Source organism: Meleagris gallopavo, chromosome 12 (assembly GCF_905368555.1).
Source record: "Meleagris gallopavo chromosome 12, MGAL_WU_HG_1.1, whole genome shotgun sequence".
NCBI lineage: Eukaryota > Metazoa > Chordata > Aves > Galliformes > Phasianidae > Meleagris > Meleagris gallopavo.
The window spans coordinates 13,478,093-13,499,693 of NC_139415.1; the positions used below are offsets into that span (position 1 = coordinate 13,478,093).

The 21,601-nt window shown below is 45.2% G+C and overlaps 1 protein-coding gene across 8 annotated transcripts in view; it reads right to left on the reverse strand.

Annotated features, from left to right (window-relative positions):
- AKAP13 (A-kinase anchoring protein 13) overlaps positions 1-21,601 on the reverse strand; it is a 199,102-nt gene that overhangs the window by 77,170 nt on the left and 100,331 nt on the right. For all 8 annotated transcript variants that reach the window (XM_085234171.1, XM_085234170.1, XM_085234174.1 and 5 more), the window contains 3 exons: positions 20,228-20,417; positions 14,542-17,371; positions 10,840-10,916 (listed from right to left, as the gene is read on the reverse strand). In XM_085234171.1, coding sequence (XP_085090297.1) covers positions 10,840-10,916; positions 14,542-17,371; positions 20,228-20,417 — 3,097 coding nt within the window. The remainder of the gene's footprint in view (positions 1-10,839; positions 10,917-14,541; positions 17,372-20,227; positions 20,418-21,601) is intronic.

Sequence of the window (21,601 nt, forward strand, 5' to 3'; positions counted from 1 at the left end):
CCTGCATGTGTTCCTCTGTAACCTCATTTCAGGGCATAAAACATAGGTTTAATTAACAGCTAGGTATGTTGAAACATAGCCATTAGAGTGGAATTTTCTCAACTGCTGACATCATTCACAAAAAAATGCTATAATATTTATTTCTTGAGTTATAAACTAACATACCCCGCATCTCTTCTATCTGCTTTGCAAAGATGCCTTCGAAGCAGTGTTTGTTGTTGCAGGTATAATTCCTAAGTGGAATAATGGATCCAAAACCCAAAACCTAATCCATAAACCTAACCCAATGGACAATAAGTGGGGACAAAAATGTTGAACAACAGCATTCCACATATCTGGATGGCTACTGCCTGGCTATCTCAGGAGCTGCCAAGGTTGTGGAGCTGCAGACAACTGGGAAGATTGCTCCAGGGTAAAAGATCACCTGAAACTCCTCCCACTGAATGCAAGGAAGGGGTTGGGTTTGCTTTCTTGGGAAGAAAAGGGAGAGATGTCCCACAGTTCTCGGCAGGCTAAAATCCAAAATGTTTACAGGACTCAGAAGCAAGAAAGCTTGCAAATAATCAGCTGATGCCTGTCCAATCGATGCAAACCAGTAATCATAAATGGGATGAGAGTGGATTATACAGCACTGTTCTGTACAGAAAAAATATCCTTCCTAACATGAAAAGGTTAAATAACCTTAACGAGAAGCTCCTCCTATCCCAAGTTAGAATTGCTGACTGCTCAGCTAGTCGTTTTGGCCATTATGTAGCATTCATCTCTGTTTCTGAAGTCAGCCTTCAGGAGAAAAAAAAGCATCTTCAAAACATGCAAAAATTAATGAAAGCCATATGTGGGATACTGTCATTATTCCATGTTTATAAGAGGATCATGTTTTGTTAAATGGGCTTATTTAATGCAGACACATAAGAAAAAATACCCAGCAAAAAGATCTGAATGCTACTGAAAGAAAAATATTTTCTTTTGTTAGCCCAGGCAGCCAGTAACAAGCAAAACGACACAACCCAAACTAGAAGACAACATATATTTTAGTGTAGCTTTGTTTACAGCTTCACCAACAGCTTACAAAGTTCTCTTAAGTAGAGAAAACTCTTCTAAAATACATTTTACCCTTTAGACCCTTTTCACTCTGTACTATATTTAAGCTGGGACAAGCTAAAAATCAACGGCTTACAGAAACATCTGTTGGTACAGGCAAAGTATTAAGCCTTTCTTGAGAGCTGTTGTTATTTCATGCTTTCTTTGGCTAGAAGATTTGGTAAGACTGGAAGAAAATGTTATTTGGGCTCCTTCCCTGATTTTGTCTGTGCAATGACTGCAATCAGTGTCCTGTTCTCCCTCTCCTCTCTGGGAGGTCAGGGGAAAATAGTCGGAATGCCTCCAAGTTAGAAGGATGATCAGATCTGATCCTGGTCACCACTCTCAGATAAAGGAAACAGCTCTCAGACTCACATAATCTCACTTACTCACCTAAACACCGGTCTGACACTTCATTGCTGTGGATGCTTGCTGTCCTGTACCAGCAAGCAAACCCTCACTGCAGCACGCCCTGCTGCCCATCTCTTTGGCTGCCCCTCCATTTCTAGCAGCGTTCCACAGTTAACCCCAGATCTTTCCTGCCTCCCTCCTGCTCTTTCAGTATGGGATCCAGACCTCAGCCGATGTCCTCCATAAATAGATAACACATATTTTAAGAGCCAACCTGCCAAAACGTATTCTGTGTGCCAGAGAGCACTGCTTACCAGTCAGGGAACACGCAATGCTCATAAGAAGACACGCAGAGAAACAGAATGTACTTTCCTGGGGAGACTAATGCCTACCTAAAAAAAAATATCTAAACTAAACCAAAATATCCTATTTTTAAACTGGTACTCAAAACAGTATGCTTCTATATCAAATTCCATTTTCTGGAAAGAGAAGGAAATAACTTAAAAAGCATTTAAGTTGCTCTAAAAATCATTGCTTAGTGTACCGAGTACACTAAGTTTCCTACTAGAGCTGAGAAAGGCAATCCCGAGAGCACAGATTTTTCCCCTTGCTCTTTTAAAGAGAGTACTTGTTTAACCTTACCTTCAAAATCTCACATTCTGCTGCCATACACTCCTACATCCCAGTGGGTATTGACTGAATTGTACCAACGCCTGCCCAAGAGGCCAGGCAGAAGAAAAGCCAGTTTAAATAACCATCGCTTATCTGCAGGAGGAAGAGCCCCAGGTTCTCGAGCAGAGGAGATCTTTCAGCTTTAAAGAATTCTAGGAGCTACTCCAAAACGCAAATTTTGGTTGTCTGGTGCACTGTAAGGATTTCAAGCCCAGAAAGAAGTTATTTATTTAGTCTATATACTTAGATTTATAACAAAGACAGAGGATTCGTGTACACTGTTCTGGGTGCCTTTTGCATCATTTACGACACAAGAAGTAAACCTCAGCTTCCTCAGAGATAGCAAACAAGTCATAAACAAGCCTTGACAAACAAATTAAACACTGTCCCTCAAATATCTGGCTATTAACAAATGAACTTTTAGAGGTTTCTCTCAACAGTCTCCCCAAAAAGTGATTAAAATCAGAAGCTGCAAAATGCCCTAAAGCCAAAGTCACTGTGAGTATGGATCTTGGGGCATTACTGCTGAGACTTTATTCAGCTGTAGGCTACAGCACTGCCCATCAAATCAAAACAAAGGCTGCAGTTTCTGGTTCTCCATCATTCTCTCATCTCTTCCCTTTTTCATATCATGGGACCCCAGCCTTTGCAGTCAACAGCTCAACAGAGGTGAGAATATTTGAAAATTATGCAAGTTCTTATTCTCTTAAAAGGCTCAAAAAGATGCACAGATGCTCCTTACTCACTCCTCACATACATGGCCACCTCCCTCTGTGGAAGCAGGTAAGAATGCACTTCCTCACCCTGTTACAGTAGAAGAGTTTAATACCTATCCTTTTTTTTTTTTTTCCCCTTAATATCTACATTGTGAAACTAAATACCAAGAAACACATCTGTTATTTCAGGAGACTTTATCAACCCAGCCTTGTCCATGTCTTTGGTAAGAGTACTGCACTCTGCTAGGTAACATTTTGGAAGGGCAGAAAAGATTTCTAAATTCCCAAGAACAAGAGCTCAGATTGAAACCAACATGAGAAGCGCACCTCCAGACTTTGAGAATGTGTACTTTGGAAACAATAACCCTCCAAGCACTTTTGGGCATTCAATGCATCCAGCTGTGTTAAGAAACTAAGCAAAAGTTCAGAGTCAAGTAAGTTAGGATTATGATCTTCACGTGATTTATGGAGGTAAGCACAGTCTCAGACAGAACAAAAACATGTCACTTGATGCTAAGCAGACTCATTACCAGGGCTCAGACTAATGAGTTAAGGAGGGCAAGGCTTCACGTTCCTGCTCTTATCTCACCAGCTGGAAGGCCAGTGTACAGGAAGAGAGAACACGTTTGGTTGTCAGTGAGGTGGGCAGACGTAGTGCCATGGTACCTGCTAAACTGTCTTGCTGCTCCCATAGCAGCACAGAATGCTTCAGGACAGGGAGGCACGATGATTTGACAAAGGTGCTGTGTTTTCTGCGCATAGAATGTGCCTCCACATAACTAAGTGCATAAATGAAGTGAAACTATTATTGTTGTGCCTGCAGTGATATCAGGGTATAAATCACGGGAGAAGCATTGTCTAACTAGGCTGACACAGTCACAAACCAATCACCTGTTCTTTCCAGATCCGAAATAACAGCAGTGTTAACTCAGGTTAAACACAAGCTCGTAACAATCACTCCAACTTTAACTGCACAAACAGAAGAGAAAGCAAACAAGATAACCCAGAAATATTGGTCCTACCTTCTGGACTATCCTCCTGGGCACAGCTACTGCCCTCAGTTTTATCGAGTACATTGCTGGCGCTAAGATGATGAACACAGTATGCAAGAAGGGAGGGAGTAGCTAAGTTAACTACTGCTTAAGAGAAAATCAAAAAGTTGGTTGCATCAAATACATGCTTATATAGGTATAAAGGTAATCCATAAGCAAAGCAGAACAGGAAGATGAAGGACAAGAACTTTGTTGGCTGGAAGAGACTAAGTGCAAAAGAAAGCCTGGTTTAAAATTTGCTCCTGCCCACTAATTCCAATATAGCTGGTAAAGCTTATTTTATTAAACCATTGCAAATTCTGTTGCATGCTTGTTACAGCCTCCATGTTGTTGTTTTTTTCTTTTCCCAAAGACAAAGTCCAAACCCAATCCCTTCCATGCCAGCGAAAGGCTTTCATTGCAGGTGTCATAGGCTTTGTTACCAGCACCTCTATATAGACCTAAGATATTCTGATCTACTGCAGCATTTGTCACCTATTCTTGTCTTGCAGTCCTAAGCTGAAAACTCCAACATTAACAAGGCCAAATGTTACTGCACTGCTGCTCTGCACCAGACTACATGCAGATCATGCTTGTAGATGAGGCAGAAATCAGCAAGAAAAACGTCACCGACAAACCCTGAAAGCAGTGAAGCTGCTCAACATGAGGAAGAACACTGCATGGAAAGACAAACATTTCGTATCACTGAGGGCTTTTATTTCATCTGGTGTTCTAACAGCAGCCTGTGACACAGTCGAGTCATCTGGGGCCTCACAAGATGTACACATGATCCAAAGCAGTAGCAGTAGAGATGCTGGAGGAAAAGAATCTGAGATTTCCACCTCTGCTTGAAAAGAATAGTAGGGAAGATTGACCCACCTAAAAAGGGTGGGGAAAAAAGGACCGAAAACGATAACAGAAAGGGGAATCTGTGCACCTCCTGCAAGGCAAAATGCCTTCTGCTTCATGTTTCCATGGAGAGAGTTTTAACAGTACTGGGTAAAATGCCAAATATGTTTTCATAACAATTCACACTGTGTGAGTGGAAATACTTAAACAGAAGAAGTATTCTTTCTGATCAGTGCTCTAGCTTTGAATACAATCCTCTCTTATTTGTTCTTTACCCTTTTCTTCTTCTTCACACCATTCTTTTCATCTTTGCTGAAAGACTAAGTCAAAAATGCCATGCCTGGAAACTGGGGCCTGCAGTCCTTCAGCTGTGTCCCTGTGAGTGCTCTCTGATCACACTGCTGGGCTTCATCTTCTAAGACAGGAGACAACATGCAAACATCCAGCCCGTCCAAACCTCCAGGTAACTCAGTGTAACTCAACATTTCTTCAGTAGCTTATCACTCCATAGGATATCCAGTTCTCGATGGAAACTTCAAGCAACAGAGAGCTCATCCTTTCCTGCAGTACGTTACTTAAAAAAATAACTCTTTTCATTCCTGAAAGTGATGCGATGCACCAGAATACCCATCATAATAATGCAGTCCATGTTTGGTCTCCCATGTTATCATCTTAATTTCCTCTATATTTAGTCTAGGAATTTAGTGTGTGGTAACCATGTCTACCATACAACAGTTACACCACAAAACTTTAAGGGATTTCAAACACAAATAAAAGAATCCATGTGATACAGGAGATTGAACCATTTGAAAACAGAGCGGTATTTTCCTCCTCAAGGTACAACACTCACTGCCAACACTGCTTTGCCACAGACTCTTATACATCCATTATTATATGTAACCATACTTTCATGGCTGCATAAAAAAAATGAATGCTCCAAAACCAGGATTTTCTATGGGAGAAATCATTTAGCTCTGTGTTTTTCAAACCTGGGAAATAATGGAGACTGCAGTGACTGAAGGGGAAGGTGTAGGGGATGAGAAATAACTCACCAACGACCTCCATGTGGCTCACAAAAGAGCCCCATTCATCTGCCCCATTCTGCTTGCTGCAAGCAGCATCTTTGCATCAAGTTGCAGACTTTACTTGTCTGTCTTCCTGCTTCTCTCACTACCGTCCATGAATCCTGTGCCTGAACTTGGAAAAGGCTGCCGTGAGCTGAGGATTAGCAGAACTTAGGACAAAAAGGAATCAGAACTGCAGCTCTCATTGAAATTAAGTAAAGGACAAAATCACAGCCACCGTAGTTGCATAAAAGCCTTCCTGCTGCAGATTTCAAACCACAAGCAATAGTAAAGGCCAACAGCAATCCCAGGCTTGTTTGAATTGCTTTTTTTCCCCTGCTTTTTTTTCTAACTCTACATAACACATGCTATAGTGTTCAACAGCTTATGCAGCAATGCACAGAGTGTCCCACCAGAAGCAGCCCACAGCACCAGCTGGGTTACTCTGCAAATCGATGAACAAACACAGGGGTAAGCATATGATAGAAATTCCTCCCAGCCCTCTTGAGCCCTCAGGGACATCCACAGGATGCCAGTGGGTGTGAGGCAGGGCCCTGCAGATGATCAACCCAAAGCCCTGGCCGATGCATTTGTGTCACCATCTAGCACTAATGCCAGGCCTCGGGCAGGCTCCTTTTTGGCTGTTTTTTTTTTCTTTTTCCCATGTTTACTCTAGTTACAGTACAATATTTACAAAGAGAGAGTTACACAAGTGATGTTGAAGAGGAGGGCTAGGCCACAGCTTATTGTTAGGGCTGCACTTTCCACCACGGCACCCTGCTTTGATTTGTTTCCAGCACTCCAGCCACTTGGTCTGCAGTTCCCCATGCTGTTGGGAGCCTTCCTGTGCTGTTCTGCACAGCCTTTGGGATGCAGGAGCTTGCAACCATGCAGCTGCAGACCATCACATGGTATGGACAGATGTATCAATATAGGCAGACGTACAAATGCACACAAAGCAAACTGGCTTCAGTGCGCACAGACAACCTGAATTTTGGTGAATAAATGCTAAGCAGATCCTGCAGAAATTAAATGACAAGTTTCACCATTTTTGAGCATCTCTCTACTGCTTGACTCCAGCGCTCCTCTCTGAGCAGCAGCCACTAGAGGGGGTGACCCCATTCAACACCTCGGCTATGATTGTCCTCGCTTCTCTGCTGATACCAGGGATGAGGGATAAGTAAGACTACAGCAAGGGGAAGGCCAGACCTCAGGATCCTTCATGCTTAATGTCCATCCTTATTCCTACCCCACTGCACGAATCTGTCACCTCCAAGTCCTTTGCCACCCAGTCCATCTCTTGCTCTCTTCCTACCTCCAGTGCATGCAGGTGAAGCATACAGGAACCTTGCATGAAAGAAAGGGGAAAAATTATAAAAACAGCCCCCAAAACCTAAGGTCCTACAAATCAAAAGGAATGGACAACGATGGACCTGGGCTCTGCCTCAACGAAGGTCATCTGTCTTATCCATAACCACTTACAGAAAAGGTTTCTTATCCTCCCTGGGTAATCTTGCAACAGTTTCATGATGATCACAGGAAGTTTTCCCAATATCCAGCCTCAGTAATTCTGGCAAATTAGCAAATCAGTAAATTAAGCTGCCGTGGAAAGCAGCTCACACGTTGGAAGTCTGTTAGATTGCACAACAGTTTTCTTTTAGTTACACCGAACAAAGTGAGTTCTTTCAAGCTCTTCTCACGTTTCTCAATCTTCTTTCTGGACACTTTCCAGAACGTCTGCGTCTTCCTTGGAGCAAGACACAAAACTGGATTGGATGACACTGATGTGGCCTGCAAAGTGCCGCACATGAGTAAGTCACCTCCTGTGTCTTAGGATGACACTCCTTTGGAGAAGCACAAAACAGGATCCATCTCTTTTGCAATAGCATCTCACTGATAGTCTACACTTAATTTGCAGCCCCCTAAAAATCCTTGGTCATTTTCTATTCATCACTCTCCAGCAATCCTGACTTAGTAAAACAAGTACTTTGATTTCTTCTCTGCACACTTTGTATCTTTCTTCATCTCTTATCTGGATGTACCCTCTGGTTGTTCAAGGTCACAAAGAACTCTAACTCTACTCTCCCCAGTGCTTGCAACCCCTCCCAACCTGATGTCATCTAAAAGCCTTATAAACACACTTCACTCTTCCAAACCATGACTGAAATATTGCAAGCTCTCCACAGAAAGCTGCTCTATTACAGCAGTACTTGGATGAGCAGATATCTGGGAGTGCAGATCAAGCTTTGTGCCACACAAAAACATTTTGCAAGGACATGTTTATCTGGTCAGCTGCAACTTCTGAAAAAATACAGATGTTCATTTCAAAACTAACTCATGTGGTGAAGGTAGGAGACATTAAAGTTAATAGGATCCATGTAATGCAATCAATACAAGAGAGGACCGTTCCCCAGTTCATTGTGTTTTTGTGCTCTTCCAGCTAGTTTTTCAGCCACAGGCTCAGACAAAGGAAAAGGAACCCAGATGAACCCCAAAGTGCAACATTATTCATGCTGCTGCATGAAGACAAAGATTCAGCAACGAATGAATTAAAACTGATATCAGTGAGCAGCACAAGAAGTAAAGGATAGCAGGATACAGCTCAACCCACCTCGCTTTACTTTCATACCATTGCAGCCACCAGGATCCAATTCTCAATTACTTCTAGTATCGCAGCATACAAAAGCCAAATTAGTTTTCCCCTTTAAAGTTAAGATTCTGAAGTCATTCAGTGTACAAAATGCTAAAGCCTGATTTTAATAGATCCCATCAAGCTGCTGCCCAGCCCCCCTGAGCTCCCAGCAGAGCCGCCCGGTGAGGAGCACTGGGATCTGACTGCACCTCCTGCCCAGCACAAGGGGAACGTGCAAATTTGTTGTACAGTTTCTATAGCTGAATAAATACAGCCGCTGAGAAAACATTCTGGAGATTTAAGAAACAGACACTTTAAAAGCCCGTTTTAATTGGAAAAAATATTTTTCCATTATTTCCTTCTCAATGTTTACAACCGTACAAACCATTATTTTCCTAAACAGTTTTCAGCTGCAGCTTTTCCATGACATGCACAAGAAACTCTCTCAAGCAAAGCCTTCTGAAAAGACTGCAGGGAAAGCATGTGTATCTTATATTTGTAACACTGGAGCACGCTTCTTGGCATCAAGAACCCAGACAACGCTACGCTTCCAGAAACCAACACACAAGAAGGAATTTTCCCTCTTCTTTTCCATTATGTTTTATCTTCTTGTTATTCAGCCCGATTCCAACGTACAAAGTTTCACCTGTTAGATTCTGATAGCTTTGGACAGCCCGTGTGTACAAACAGCTGTCCACATCACCTCACAAACAACATGGTGCAAAACTCTCCCTCACAATCCAAGGGTTAACGCACTTCCCAGCAACTTATCCCAAGTTCCTGCAAGCAGGGGGAAGGCTGCTGAATACCTGCAGCTGCAAGCAGCGTTTCTATTTGCAACACGTCCAGAAAACCACTTTTACTAACCACAAAATGGCCCGGTAATGAGAAGGCAATGAGCACCTGAAAGACTTCTGGCTACAAAAGAGTCAGCACTAAATAAAGCAGAGGCAGGATGGGGCAGGAGAGGCGCGTTTCACGCCTGCTTTCACTGCTCCGCTCCCTGCTCAACCTACATGTGTGAATTAAGCTCTATTTATAAGCCTTCCACCCATTTTCTTTCTTTCTTTTTTTTTTTTTTCAAGCAGCCTTAATATAGTGCAGTTGTTATTTTGTTTCTGTCGAACTTAGCAACAGGAAACCGTGTCAGTCCTGCAGCAAACTTTCCATTCCCCTGACACTCCCATTCCTGCACCAGAAAAGCCAGATTTCTAAAGAGGTGTTTGATGGGGCGGGAGCGGTGGAGGAGGGGGGGGGGAAGAAGAGAAGAAAGAACGCACAAAAAATTCCCATTGCCTGTCAAACATGCAAAATGGAAACCAAACTCTCTGTTTCTTCCCTTTTCCTTCTTCTTTCAGAGGCTTGAAATGAAATGCGGGGAGCATTCCCTGGTTCTAATTTGCACCTTCTAAATATGTCTCAGAGTACTACCAGGTACCTGAGTATTAGTCACGATATCTCTAATAAAGGGTCAGTAAAACAACATCAGCATCTTTACCCTCATGCATTCCATTAATCATATCAGACACACAAATGTTACCTCGAAAAGCCATTAGTTCTAGTCCCTGGCTAACTCGCTGAGCAAACAGCTACAGAAATAAAGCCTTAACTTGTTAAAAACAAAATAAACCTGATTTTATTACAAGCTATGGCAAGACTGTGCTGCTGCCTAAAGAGCTTTACTGCGGGATGAGCAAAGTTTTTGGTGCTCCACCCTGCAGTGTTAACTCATCTTCGCAGTGCTTTTTTTTTTTTTCCTTTTAACAGCTTCATCATTGCAGGCTGACACACAAACACAGCTGCTCAGCAGCAACATGCAAGAACACAGGCTTGGAGCAATTCAGCATTTACAAAATACTTTTCTTCAGGAACAAGAAGCTACATATAAAATGTAGAAACGAATGCGCACGCAGCTAAGAAAGGTGAGACCAAAAACTCAGCTCTCGATAAAGCAGAACGCACAGTAGGGGCTTTTTAAACCAAAATCACATTCCTGTCAAGCCCAGTATTTACATTATTATTGCAAAGCAGAGGGGCCAGGGGAAACGGTGAAAAGTACACAACTCATTTTGGATCTCCAACACAACCTTTTGCTATCATTTCTCCTATGCGAAGGATCCGGGGCTTTCCCTCCTCTCTGTATATCTTCTATTCAGAACGTAACTCTGTTCATCCAGCACTGTCTCATGAGGAACCTTTGGGGCCAATCTGCACTCCTCAGACTGGAACAACCTCCATGTGGCTCAACCCAGAGCCTGCTAAGTACAAAAGAGCTAAAAAAGCCCAGGCTATTTTTAAAAGGCTGAAAAAAAACGTGACAACGACTGACGATGTTCAGCCCTGCAAAGGCTGCAGAAGGAAACCAAAGCTTTGGTGACCATCCGCAGCATTTCTTTAAAAGGCACATAAGAAACAGAAGGTGAAAATGCACAAATGACACTCACCGCTTCCTCGCGCGCTGCGCTCTCTCTGGGGTCCTTCATAAAATCCACCTCATCTTCAGTTTTCATTTTCAACTTCCCTGTGAAAACAGAGGGTTTGCACAGGCAATTTAAAACAAACTCCTTTCAGCACAGCTGAGATTCTTCTGCTTATTCAAACCAGCCTCAAAAAAAAAAAAGAAAAAAAGAACCAACAACAAAAAACCCAAACCCCTTCAACAAGTCCATCTCAGTCCCAACATCTGGTTTCATTCCTGACTTTGCTGCTTGTTTGTTATTAGTTTTAACAACTGTCGTGTCTGGGCTGAAGGAAACACTGAGAAGAGCACAAGCATGGGGAGAAGCCCGCTGAGAAGTCCCTGGAGGCTCTAGGTGAGGCTGAGCACATCCACGTGTCTTTCCCCATGTATTCACTTGGCTCCCATCCCTCCAGTAAAAGAATTGAAGTTTTTTTTGCTGTTTTTCCTCTTACCATAGCCTGAAGAGATTGCAAGAAACAAGCCTTGCCTTCTCCGTTGATTTTTTCAGTGCTGATAAACCACAAGCTTCAGAAATTCAGCTCTGCCTTAAAGATGCTGGTTAAGATGGGGGACCAGGCATTAACATTTCCCTGGCATTAACATCAAAGCTGTAGAAACCTCTCTCCCCCAAGCCAAGAGCTCTTCTCATAACACACGTGAAGATGAAGAATGAACACAAAACCAAAGATGTTTCAATGACAGCATTTCTGTCTGCAAAGCAGTTTGTCCAACAGACTCATTATTTGGGGTCTTAGGAATATTTGCAAGGCACTATTGACAAACAAACCCAGTATTATTAACTCAAGTTGGTATAATTTCATTGCAGTGAGTTTGAGTACTCCTACGGATAGACTCTCAGAAATGACACAAGTTTCTGAGAGTCCCATTTATTAGAGAAGAAGCGGAAATCATAATCGTGGGGAAAACAGCTTGGGGTCACAGCAATGCCATGGTGGGGAGAAGCATGTCCTGCCAGCATGTCCTTCATACAACTGAATAAGTTACTAACACTGAGTTTCTGCTTCCCCACCCGAGAAACACTAATTACACCTCCCTCCCTGATAATGGACAACCCAAGCAGCGTTTGTGGCACTGTGATGTCCTGAGCATAGTGGCATAACTCTGCTCCTTGTAAGGCCATCAGTTAGCATTTCAGCTCAATCCTAGCAGGACCAGCCCCTCATTTTATTGTCAGGCTAGATAAAAATCAAGAGTTTTTAACAACGGAACAACCCTGTCTGTGTGCTGAGGCTTAGGTGCACTACTTCCATGTCACCAGCAGGTGAAATTCGAGGGGACAGTTCTTTTGCACTCCTCCATTTGTGCCTGAACTGCTAGAACCCCAAAGCAGAATCTAGGATTATAATATTATAACAGGCCTTTGGGGACACAGAAGCACCTTATCACACACATAATCATTTCTTACCAATTCATCCTGCTACTCTACAAGGGGAAGGAGCCTGTAGCAAGCGCTCACCCACGGAAGCATGGGGTGAAACAAGGTGATACACTTCTACCTCACAATGAATGTTTGTTTTTGAAATCCATAGCATGAACACCTGGAAAATTTCTCCCAGAAGAGGGTTCAGCAGTAACAATTACAGTATTTGTTAATGGCTGTAAGGCACCAGACCCCAGCTACACAGCTTGACCTTACCGGGGTCGCTTGCTGTCAAGCTGCATCAGCTTGGAGGCATTTGTCAGCACAGCCCTGTATAATTACAAATATAAACTAAAAAAAATTCAAAGTCCAATTTTTGATTTGGAGTAATGGTAGCAGCAGTACTAGCTGATTGAGCCTCTGATAAATTAGCATGACAATAAGCCTCTGACCACACGCGTTTCTGAGAAATGGCCTCATGACCTACACTTCCTATGAGAAGGCTCTATTGTAGCTTATTGAAACAAGATTTGATTCATTCTGAGCACACCAGCGACTCACAAAATGCTCCACACAGCCCCAGACTGCAGGGAAAACTCCGCAGCACTGACACAGCAGAGAGGAATTCACATAGAGCCCTGACAGACCAAGGACACAAAACACACACACAGAGCAGACATCAACACGAGCGATGCATGCAACACCAGCAGCAAACACCCCTCTGACATCTCCAACTATTATTTTTTCTACTTCACTTACTGTCTTATAGGGCTTTTGAGTCCCTTCTCCTTTAAAAACTCCTCTACACAGCGTCATGCCTCCAAGAACCCAACCAGAGAGACAGATCTGAGCTGTAAGGAGGCACAATCCAAGCAGCTCCCCAATTAACACTCCAGGTGTTGCTTTACAGCCATTCCCATCCTATTCAAACTTCAAACTGCTAGAGCACAAAAATCTTGCTTTCTGCAAGCAGCTGTCTAATGCACCTTTATGCCATCCTAATTATTTACTAGTGAACTCCTGACTAACGTTTACTTATTCTCTCTTGACAAGTCAACTTCCTAAAGCTCAAAGAACTCAAAGAAAAAAACATTTGCTATTACTAACAGTAATAAACCAAACCCATAAACCAAGCCTTTCCCCCACCCCCAGTTATTCTGCCTATGCCACTCCTCCCTTCTGTATTCAGACTAAGGAAAAACTCCCAGTATTACATCAGTGAAATACCTTAGAACTTTAGAACTGTATGATTTATATCACGGCAGATTTGTTTTTAAATCATTTTTATCTTTTTTTTGTCTGTTTGCTTGCTTATTCAGTGCTGGGAAAGAGAATGCACTGTATAATTATCTCATAGCAAAGAAAAAAACAGCAACTGAGAAAGTTCAGCCACTTGCATCCAACAGCTGCCGGAACAGGTGGGATGCAAAGGGAAGCCCAGCTGCACTGAATTCACCTACAATTTAACTCCAGGCTGCAGTGACAAACTCCTTTCTCCCTCCTTCAATTCATCCACTTGTTTCCCATCTCTCGGCGTTACCTGAGGATGTTTTCTATCGGCTCATGCAGCACAAAAGCAGGTCTGATCTGTGCCCGCAGAGGCTGTGCTCCCCACCATCACACCGCTCCCTCCCAGCAGATCCCAGCAGCCAGGCGCTGACTCCTCACTGCATTCCCACCCTGCTGAAGTGCACTGGGAAACACCCGGCTGTTCAGCCCGACAAAAGCTTTGCAGACAGGAAAAGGCAGTGGGGGTAGGGCTGGCCCTCTCTTTAAATGACCTAATGCCACCAATTAGGAAGTGGCTTTGCACAGTTCAGAAGGACACCAGCAGCTGTTTCAGTACACGAAAGAAAATGCACTGCTCTACCTTCTGATTTCATGCTAGTAAAAATACAGGGGGAAAAGTGAAGGAATAGCTCAAATTAGTACTAAGCAAAAAACCCCGAGGCCCAAGCGCGCAGCACGAAGATACGGGAGTCTAAATACCTCCCTCCCATTCATCCTTTCCCCAGAAGGGATGTATGTGCTAGAAACTCTTCTGCACAGCTTCAAATGACATGATGTCCTTTCTCGGCCTCAAGCGCCAGCCAAGTGCCAGCCATTTCAACTCCAAGTTTAAACTGTAACTTCAGTTTTCTCTCTCAGATGACGAGGAGAAATAAAAAATAGCAAACTCCAGACACCTACACTTCCTGTGCACAGCAGCCCCTTGAACTCACTTCCCTTCCTTTGCTGATGCGATGCTAGAGGCACACCAACAAAGGAAAGCTACACAGCATTAAAGGAAGTGATTTTCCATACCTGTGGCAGGCTTGGTTCCACGAATGTCCTGGCTGACGTCCTTTCTGGCAGAGGATCTTAAATCCGCCTCTCCATTAAGGCCGGCTGCCACATCCACTGCAGGCTGGGGCTCAGGCCCCACTTTTCCTTCAGCTGGTAAGCCAGGAGATGAAGGGTTCTCAGCTGCAAAAACTACGGCATCAAAACTTTTTACCATTTTAGGAACTTTATCCAGAGAAGAGCCATCATCTGCCGAAACTGAACTCTTTACTCCCACGTGCTCGGGTGAATCAACAGCATTGAAGCCAGAGGAGCAGGGTGAAGGAGTTGGCTCCGGTATGCCTTGGCTTTGCTTACCCTCAGGCTGTGCTGTGACCAACCCTTGTGCTGCTGTTGAAGTGGGAGCAGAATCGCCATCACCGCCCGGACCCATGGTGTCACTGCTGGAGTCACTGTCACACGTGGGCTCCTCTGCAATGGGCTGCAGCGTGGCTCTGGGAAGGACACTTTCCATCTCCCCCTGCTCTTCCTCATAACCTGTGATGGAGGTTACCGCTGCTATCTGCAACGCTTCCTCAGCCTCAAAAGCAAGGCTCGGGGCTTCCACTTCTGAAGCATCCTTCAATTCGGGGGTGCTGCTGCGCGGGGAGACATGTTGCAGGCTTGGACCGCGCTCTTGGGGCAGCCCTGCATCCAGACAAGGTTTACTCCCTGCTGCTGGCCCAATTCCTTGCATGATGCTATCTCCTGCTCCTGCTGTCCCAGCCTGCTTGGGGCCCAGCTCCTTCAGCCCAGCACCCGCATCACTGCTGGCTGCGGATCTCTCTGCACTGCCGACAGAGGATTTCACAACCGCAGCAAACAGATTCTCTGACAAAACCTGCTCCTGGCTGCTGTCTGAGGCCTCCCGCTCAGGCTTGGCTGTGTCTTTTCCTTCAGCATGAGACTGTAGGCTTTGCTTTGGAGGCCCTGGGGCCCCCGCATAGTCCTCCAGCACGCTGGCCACCCCGCCACGCTCCTGGCCGTGCGGTGGGGCCAGCTCAGCCGAGCCTGCTGCTGCCACTTCCTGCTTTTGTTTAGATTCTTCATTACGAATTACAAAGGGTGTGCCTACAAAATTATCCTCTGTACAGTCTGCGCCCTTGGAACATAGAGGTAAAACGGGGTCATTACTGCCTCCTGGTGCCTCCTGTCCAGGAGGTGCCACTGCAGCATCTCTTGTCCAACCTGAAGCCAGGTCCCCCGCATCAGGATGGGGCATCCCTTCCCCTGGAGCAATTTCTGCTCTCTCTTCAGCTTTCGGAGGCTCCTTTCCTGCTGAGAACGTGCTCGCATCCTCCAGAGGGAGCAATCTGGGCTCCTGCACACTCCCTTGAATGCCATCCAGCTTTAACTTGTCCCCTGTTTCAACATTAGCAGCAGTTTGATCAACAGGAGGGCAGAAGCTAGCAACTTCCTGAGCTCTGTCTGCACAATCTATGCTTCCTCCCTCTCTGCTGCTGCTGGTATCAGTTCCCACTGGCTCCTTGTTGTGGGCTCCGCTGTCCTTCATTGCTTCACCTATACACTCAGCAATGTCACTGCTCCCCTGGCAATGTGTGGGTTTTTCAATGCTTTCTTTAGTTTCACCAATATTTCCATTTTCAGCTCTAGCATCAGGGCCATCAGTTTCCACGCTGTTTTCCAGGGAGGGTGAGCTGAATTTGCCATTTGTGCTACCCACTTTCACTTGCCCTTCTGGTTCCCCACTCTCCCTGCTGTCTTGGCTTTCCACATCAGGAAATACTGGCACACACACAGGTACCTTCACTCCATTCTCCATAGCTGGCAATGGTGCTCTGGTGCTCGTAGTGACCCTCTGCCTTTCCTTGACACAGGCACCACCTTGGCTTTCCAAAGCTCCATTGTTTACCAGATCAGTGCCTGAGACTCCAGTCTCATCGTTATTACCACTCTTGCAAAGACCAACAGAGACATCGGCGTCAACATTTGCATTTGTACTGTCACACTCCGGTACCACTCCCACATTTGCATCCTCCCCACCTGCACACTCAGTGCCATTAAAGCCATCAAGCAAGGGTTGAGCAGCACTTCTGGGTTCTTCCTCAGCTGGCAATGGCTCTTCTGGATCTGCAGTCCTCATTGCAGGGGTCTCAGCCATCCCATCCTTTACCTGCTGCTGGCTCGGCGCCCTGTCAGCTGCCCCAGCACAGTTCCTGCACTCGGTCTGGCCCATGGCCACATCCACGCCCTCTCGGGAAGCTGGGGCTTCACCGGCAGTTTCAACCACAGCAACAGTACTTTCAGCTGCACACTCCTCAGCAGCTCCCACTTCCTGATGGGTGCTATCTTTACTGCACAAGCCGGCTTGATCCAAAACAACTCCAGCAGATGTCATTCCAGCTTCCTCATTTGTATTTCCACAGGATGGGAGATGTACAGCACCGTTGACGCCTGCACATGGGCTGACTGTGCAGCCGTTCTCATCAGATACAATCCCAGAGCACTGAGCAGAGGCTGGCCCCTCCTCTTCCTTTTTACACAACGTCACTGTATTTTTGCTTTCACAGGAGCACACTCGGCTCTCCACCGCCCCCAGACCCAGCGAGCTGTTTGGCACATCGATAACACGAGTTATCAGTGACCTGCTGGGGCACTCGTCCTCCTGGTGGGGTTGGTCTGAGAGCTGCCCACTGTCAAGGTGAAAGACATCAGATGGACTTTCCTTCCTTCCTTCTGGCATTTCTCCTAGGCTTTGAGATGAAGCAGTTGAGTGATCAACTGGCTCAGCTCCATTGCCACAGCTATTTCCAGAGGATCCCAGTACAGTCTGTGTCCACTTCCTTGAACTCTGTAACAAAGCAAAAAAAAAAATTTTGATTGTTTTGCTCTGTCACACTCTTACACTCTATTCAACATGTACAAGACCTACATCTTAACAATACAACCTATTTCACGTGGCTCCTGCTGTACACCTGCGTGATGCTTGCAACCCTTAGGGCAGAACCACAAACATATCACATATTCATTTGCTATGCAGTAATACTGAAATTATTAGAATAACAGAAATATTGGCTGAAGAAGCATCTAGAGGTTGTGCAACCTCCCCTCCGAAGTTGGCCTATCAGCAGTGCTACATCAGGTCAGGTATGACTCCAGCATGCCAAATTCCAAAAACCTCCAATGATGGAGGAACAAGCATTTCCCTGCATAATCTCCTCCAGTGCCACCCCACCCCTGTGAAGGATTTTCTTCCTAGAAGCATGTCCAAAATACCCAGAGCTGACATTTGTCCCTCTAACTCCTTGCTACACCATAAAGAGCTTGGTTCTGTCATTTTTGTCACTGCTTTTCAAGTAGCTGTACACTTATTTCTTCAGCACACTTAAATCCAAGATCAGCAAACAGCAGAATTCAATCTACCAAATAATGGTCCCACAGGGCCGAGCAAACACTGCTTGAGAACAACTTCAGATCCCTGCCCAGCAGCACTCCCCAGTTCTGATCAGTGTTGCCCTGTTTCCCTACCCTGTAGAAACACCACTTCAGACAAGGCAGTAGACTGTCAATGTCTTATCACAGCCACTTGTCTCCTACTTCTAGGACCAAAGTAATCATCTAATCCACTCCTGAGAAATGCATGCATAATTAAATATCTGAAATATATTTCCTAAGTCGAAATGAAAATTTGAAAATGACAACATCCTATTAAAATTAATATGTGCAATATTGTGGAACAGTAGCTAAGTACTCAGTTCCTGTCTAATCTGCATTTCCTTTCAAGCATATCCGCTTTGTCCAGGATTCACTAAGCTTTATAGCTAGATACAATCAGATCTTTACTTAAAAAGAACCATCTCTGCTTCAATATCATCTTTTTATTCTCCTCTCTGCTGTATTTTAGTATTTAGAAACCAGAAAAAAATGATTTGTTAAAGTAATGAGCAAGCCCAGCTCTTCAGAGAAGATCCCACAGAGCTTCCTTGGTTTTCTTTAGGAAGCAGCTCTGAAGGCAAGCTCTGGGCTTTCATTGCATGCTTTCAGAGGGCACACTGCTTTCTCAGTCAGCAGGAGAGGACTGCCTGCAGCCCTCTAGAAATTCAGCACTAATGAATTTATTTCAAACTTTATTTTTTGCATATACAGGCAGTGGCGACAATCTCTGCTGCCCTGAGGATATTGTGTTTGCTATTTTTTCCACGATCTGAGGTTTGCAACTGTGACCACTGCCACCAACTCACTGAATCACAGACCACTAAACCTAATTCTGGTGTCTATGATGGCTCTCCTATTTAAAATAACCCCTTCACCTCGCTCCCACACAGCTGAGGATGCTGCCAGCCATGGCACAACTCGTGTCTTCTCAGGCACTAAGGCAGGTGAGTCCTGGAGGCAGGCAGCATGGGTTTGCAAAGCTGCTATCTCCATCTAACACCGTGCTGCTGGTCTCCAGTCAGGATGGATGGCTGGATGCAGGCAACAGTGACACTTGTTCTGGAATGAGCACGGATTTCAACAGGAAAGTCCAAAGCAGCCCCAGCATCATCATGGCAAAGTCACTCTGCCAACAGCCTGAAAAATACAGCCGTCGCCGAAGGAAGCCAACTGGCTTCTAACTGACCCTAAATGAACCTAAATGAAATAATTACAGGGCTGCATTCCAAATCCAAATCAGATTAGATGTGAAGTGAAACAGCGCTGGAAAGAAAAAGTCTAAACGTAGCCTTTAGTGATTTCATTGTCAGACATGTACCCGTCTGCATTCGCTCCAGCAAACATGAAACGGGCTCGATATGCTGGCCATGTACAGTGATATTTGATGGAAAGGAGAAGCACAGGGAGGAGAATTCGTGGTAAGTTCTGCTGTACCACCAGCTCGGGAGTGGGTGAGCTCCTGCTCAGGTTGGGAGTAATCAACACCACCCACTCAGAGAAGGATGATGACAGATTGGGTGGCCAACAGCTCTGAACCCCACTTTCCTGCAGACAACGGTTCTCTCCTTGCTTGTTAAGGGAACAGAAACCCCCAGGAGCAGCATTATTTAAACTCCATACCGCCCCAGCAGCAGATCTATGGGTGATAACACAGTGGCAGCTGTGCTACATGCAGAGCACTTCAGAGAAATCATACAGAAGCGCCCCGCTGCTTCATCTTCCTCTCCTGAACGAGTCCCTTGGGTACTGATTTTCAGGCACTGAGGGGAAATCTCCAAAGTCCCTCCCTCGTGTCAGCTCTGCTCCTGTAACCAAACCACCCTGCCAGCAAGGGCAGGGTTGTAGGCATGCACACTGCCTGGTTGGGGTTGGCTTGTCCCCTAAGTCCTACAGGCATGAAGAGAACCACTGTTTTCTCCATCAGCCTCCCAAAGGTTTTCCATTCACTCTTCTCTCTGACCCTTTCTTGTCTGGACAGAGACGTACCTACTGTGCTAATCCCTATTGACCCCAAGACCCTCCAGAGCACACCTAATGCCACTTTACACTCCTCCAGGAGGGCTTCTCTGCCCTTCTGATGTGTCCTTGTGCTAAGGGTGCCCCAACCAAAGGGAAAGGCAGGAAATAGAAGAGAAAATAGGTAAGTTTCTGTCTAGACTCACTACTAAAGATGCACCCAAATGGTTCCTATGTGTGGATATCCCTCCCAGGTACCAGGCTACTGCAAACACTCGCTTCTCCTTCTGTTCAGTCACCACAGGGGTTTCCTTACCGTGTGCTGGTGGCTTTGCATGTGCATCTGAAGCTGCCGTATGTCACTCTCCAGGCTGGCCTTTGACCCTTCCTTGGTTTCAGCTGTTAGTGTGTAAACATCGAGCTGCTGGTGGTGCTTGACGCAGTAGTCCCCAGTGTGCACAGTGTGAGACAGGGTGCTCCACGAGTCGGGCTCCGTGGCTTCCTCTCTGAAATAAAAGCAGTGCGGGTTAACCTGTGAGCGAGAAGGAATGCTGCATTGCAGGACACACACGCTGTTCTTCACTCTGGACAGTCATCTAATCAATGGCCCAAGTGAAGCAGAGCATAGGCTCCAGGGCCAGACAGCCAAACACGCACGCACACACGTCTCCATCCTGGAAATGAAGGTGATTTACAGCTAACTCCAGCCACCAGCTCTATTTCACAGCCTTTCTAAAGTAGAGAGACCTGCTGTTTTCCCCCAGACTGGAAGAGCACATGAATGACTAGCAACAAGGGGTACAATTGCTTTTTAAATAGAACCTATTGCAGGTGTAGATCACCAGAGTAGCTGCTGTGGAACAACAGATACCTGAGAGACAGACCGCAGGGGGACAAGTCAGAGGGAGTGACAATTCTGTGATACAGATACTACAACTTCTACACCGAAACCAGCACGCCTCTTCACAAAAACCCAACAGCCATCAGCTTGTAGCAGTTTTGTCACTCCTGAAATGAATTTTGCTTGCCCTGTGAAACTGCTTCTACGCAAGTCATTCTCTCTATTATGAGGCAGCCAACCTTCTGCAGTAATAACACGGACATTCTTTTTACCAAGGGAAAAGAGGATAAAAGGGTGCTGTTATAGATCAGAATGAAAAAATAACGCAGCAGTTACTTCTTGTCAGTAGAAATTTCTACCTAGTCATCTCAAAGCCAAACCCTGACTGTGCACAAGTTTGCAACCCAATGCTGTACCACCTCATGTGGCTGCTGCCACCAAGCTGTACAGAGACAACACGGGCACAATAAAGGCGTGCGGAAGCATTCAGCTTACCAAGGTGCTCACCTAGAGCTTCAGGTCCAGAGCTTTCATTTTGAATCAGAACTGACTCAGGATAGCAAAGATCTGTTTGAATGATCATGAGGCCCACTGAGAGCCCACAGTCAACGGAGGGCTAACAGCTGCCTGCACAGTGCCCCAGTGCACTGATCCAGTCCCTCCCTGTGAGTCATTTCGGGTAAAATCAGGACACAAAGCAAATTCAGACAAAGCAAACCTATGTCTTCCACCCTTTTCCACAATGTAACTCAATTGACTTCTGCAGAATTACTCTTGATTTAAACCGAATCAATATTTCTATAGAGAAGCAGGAGGAAGTGTACAGTTTTTTGTGGTTATTAGTATAAA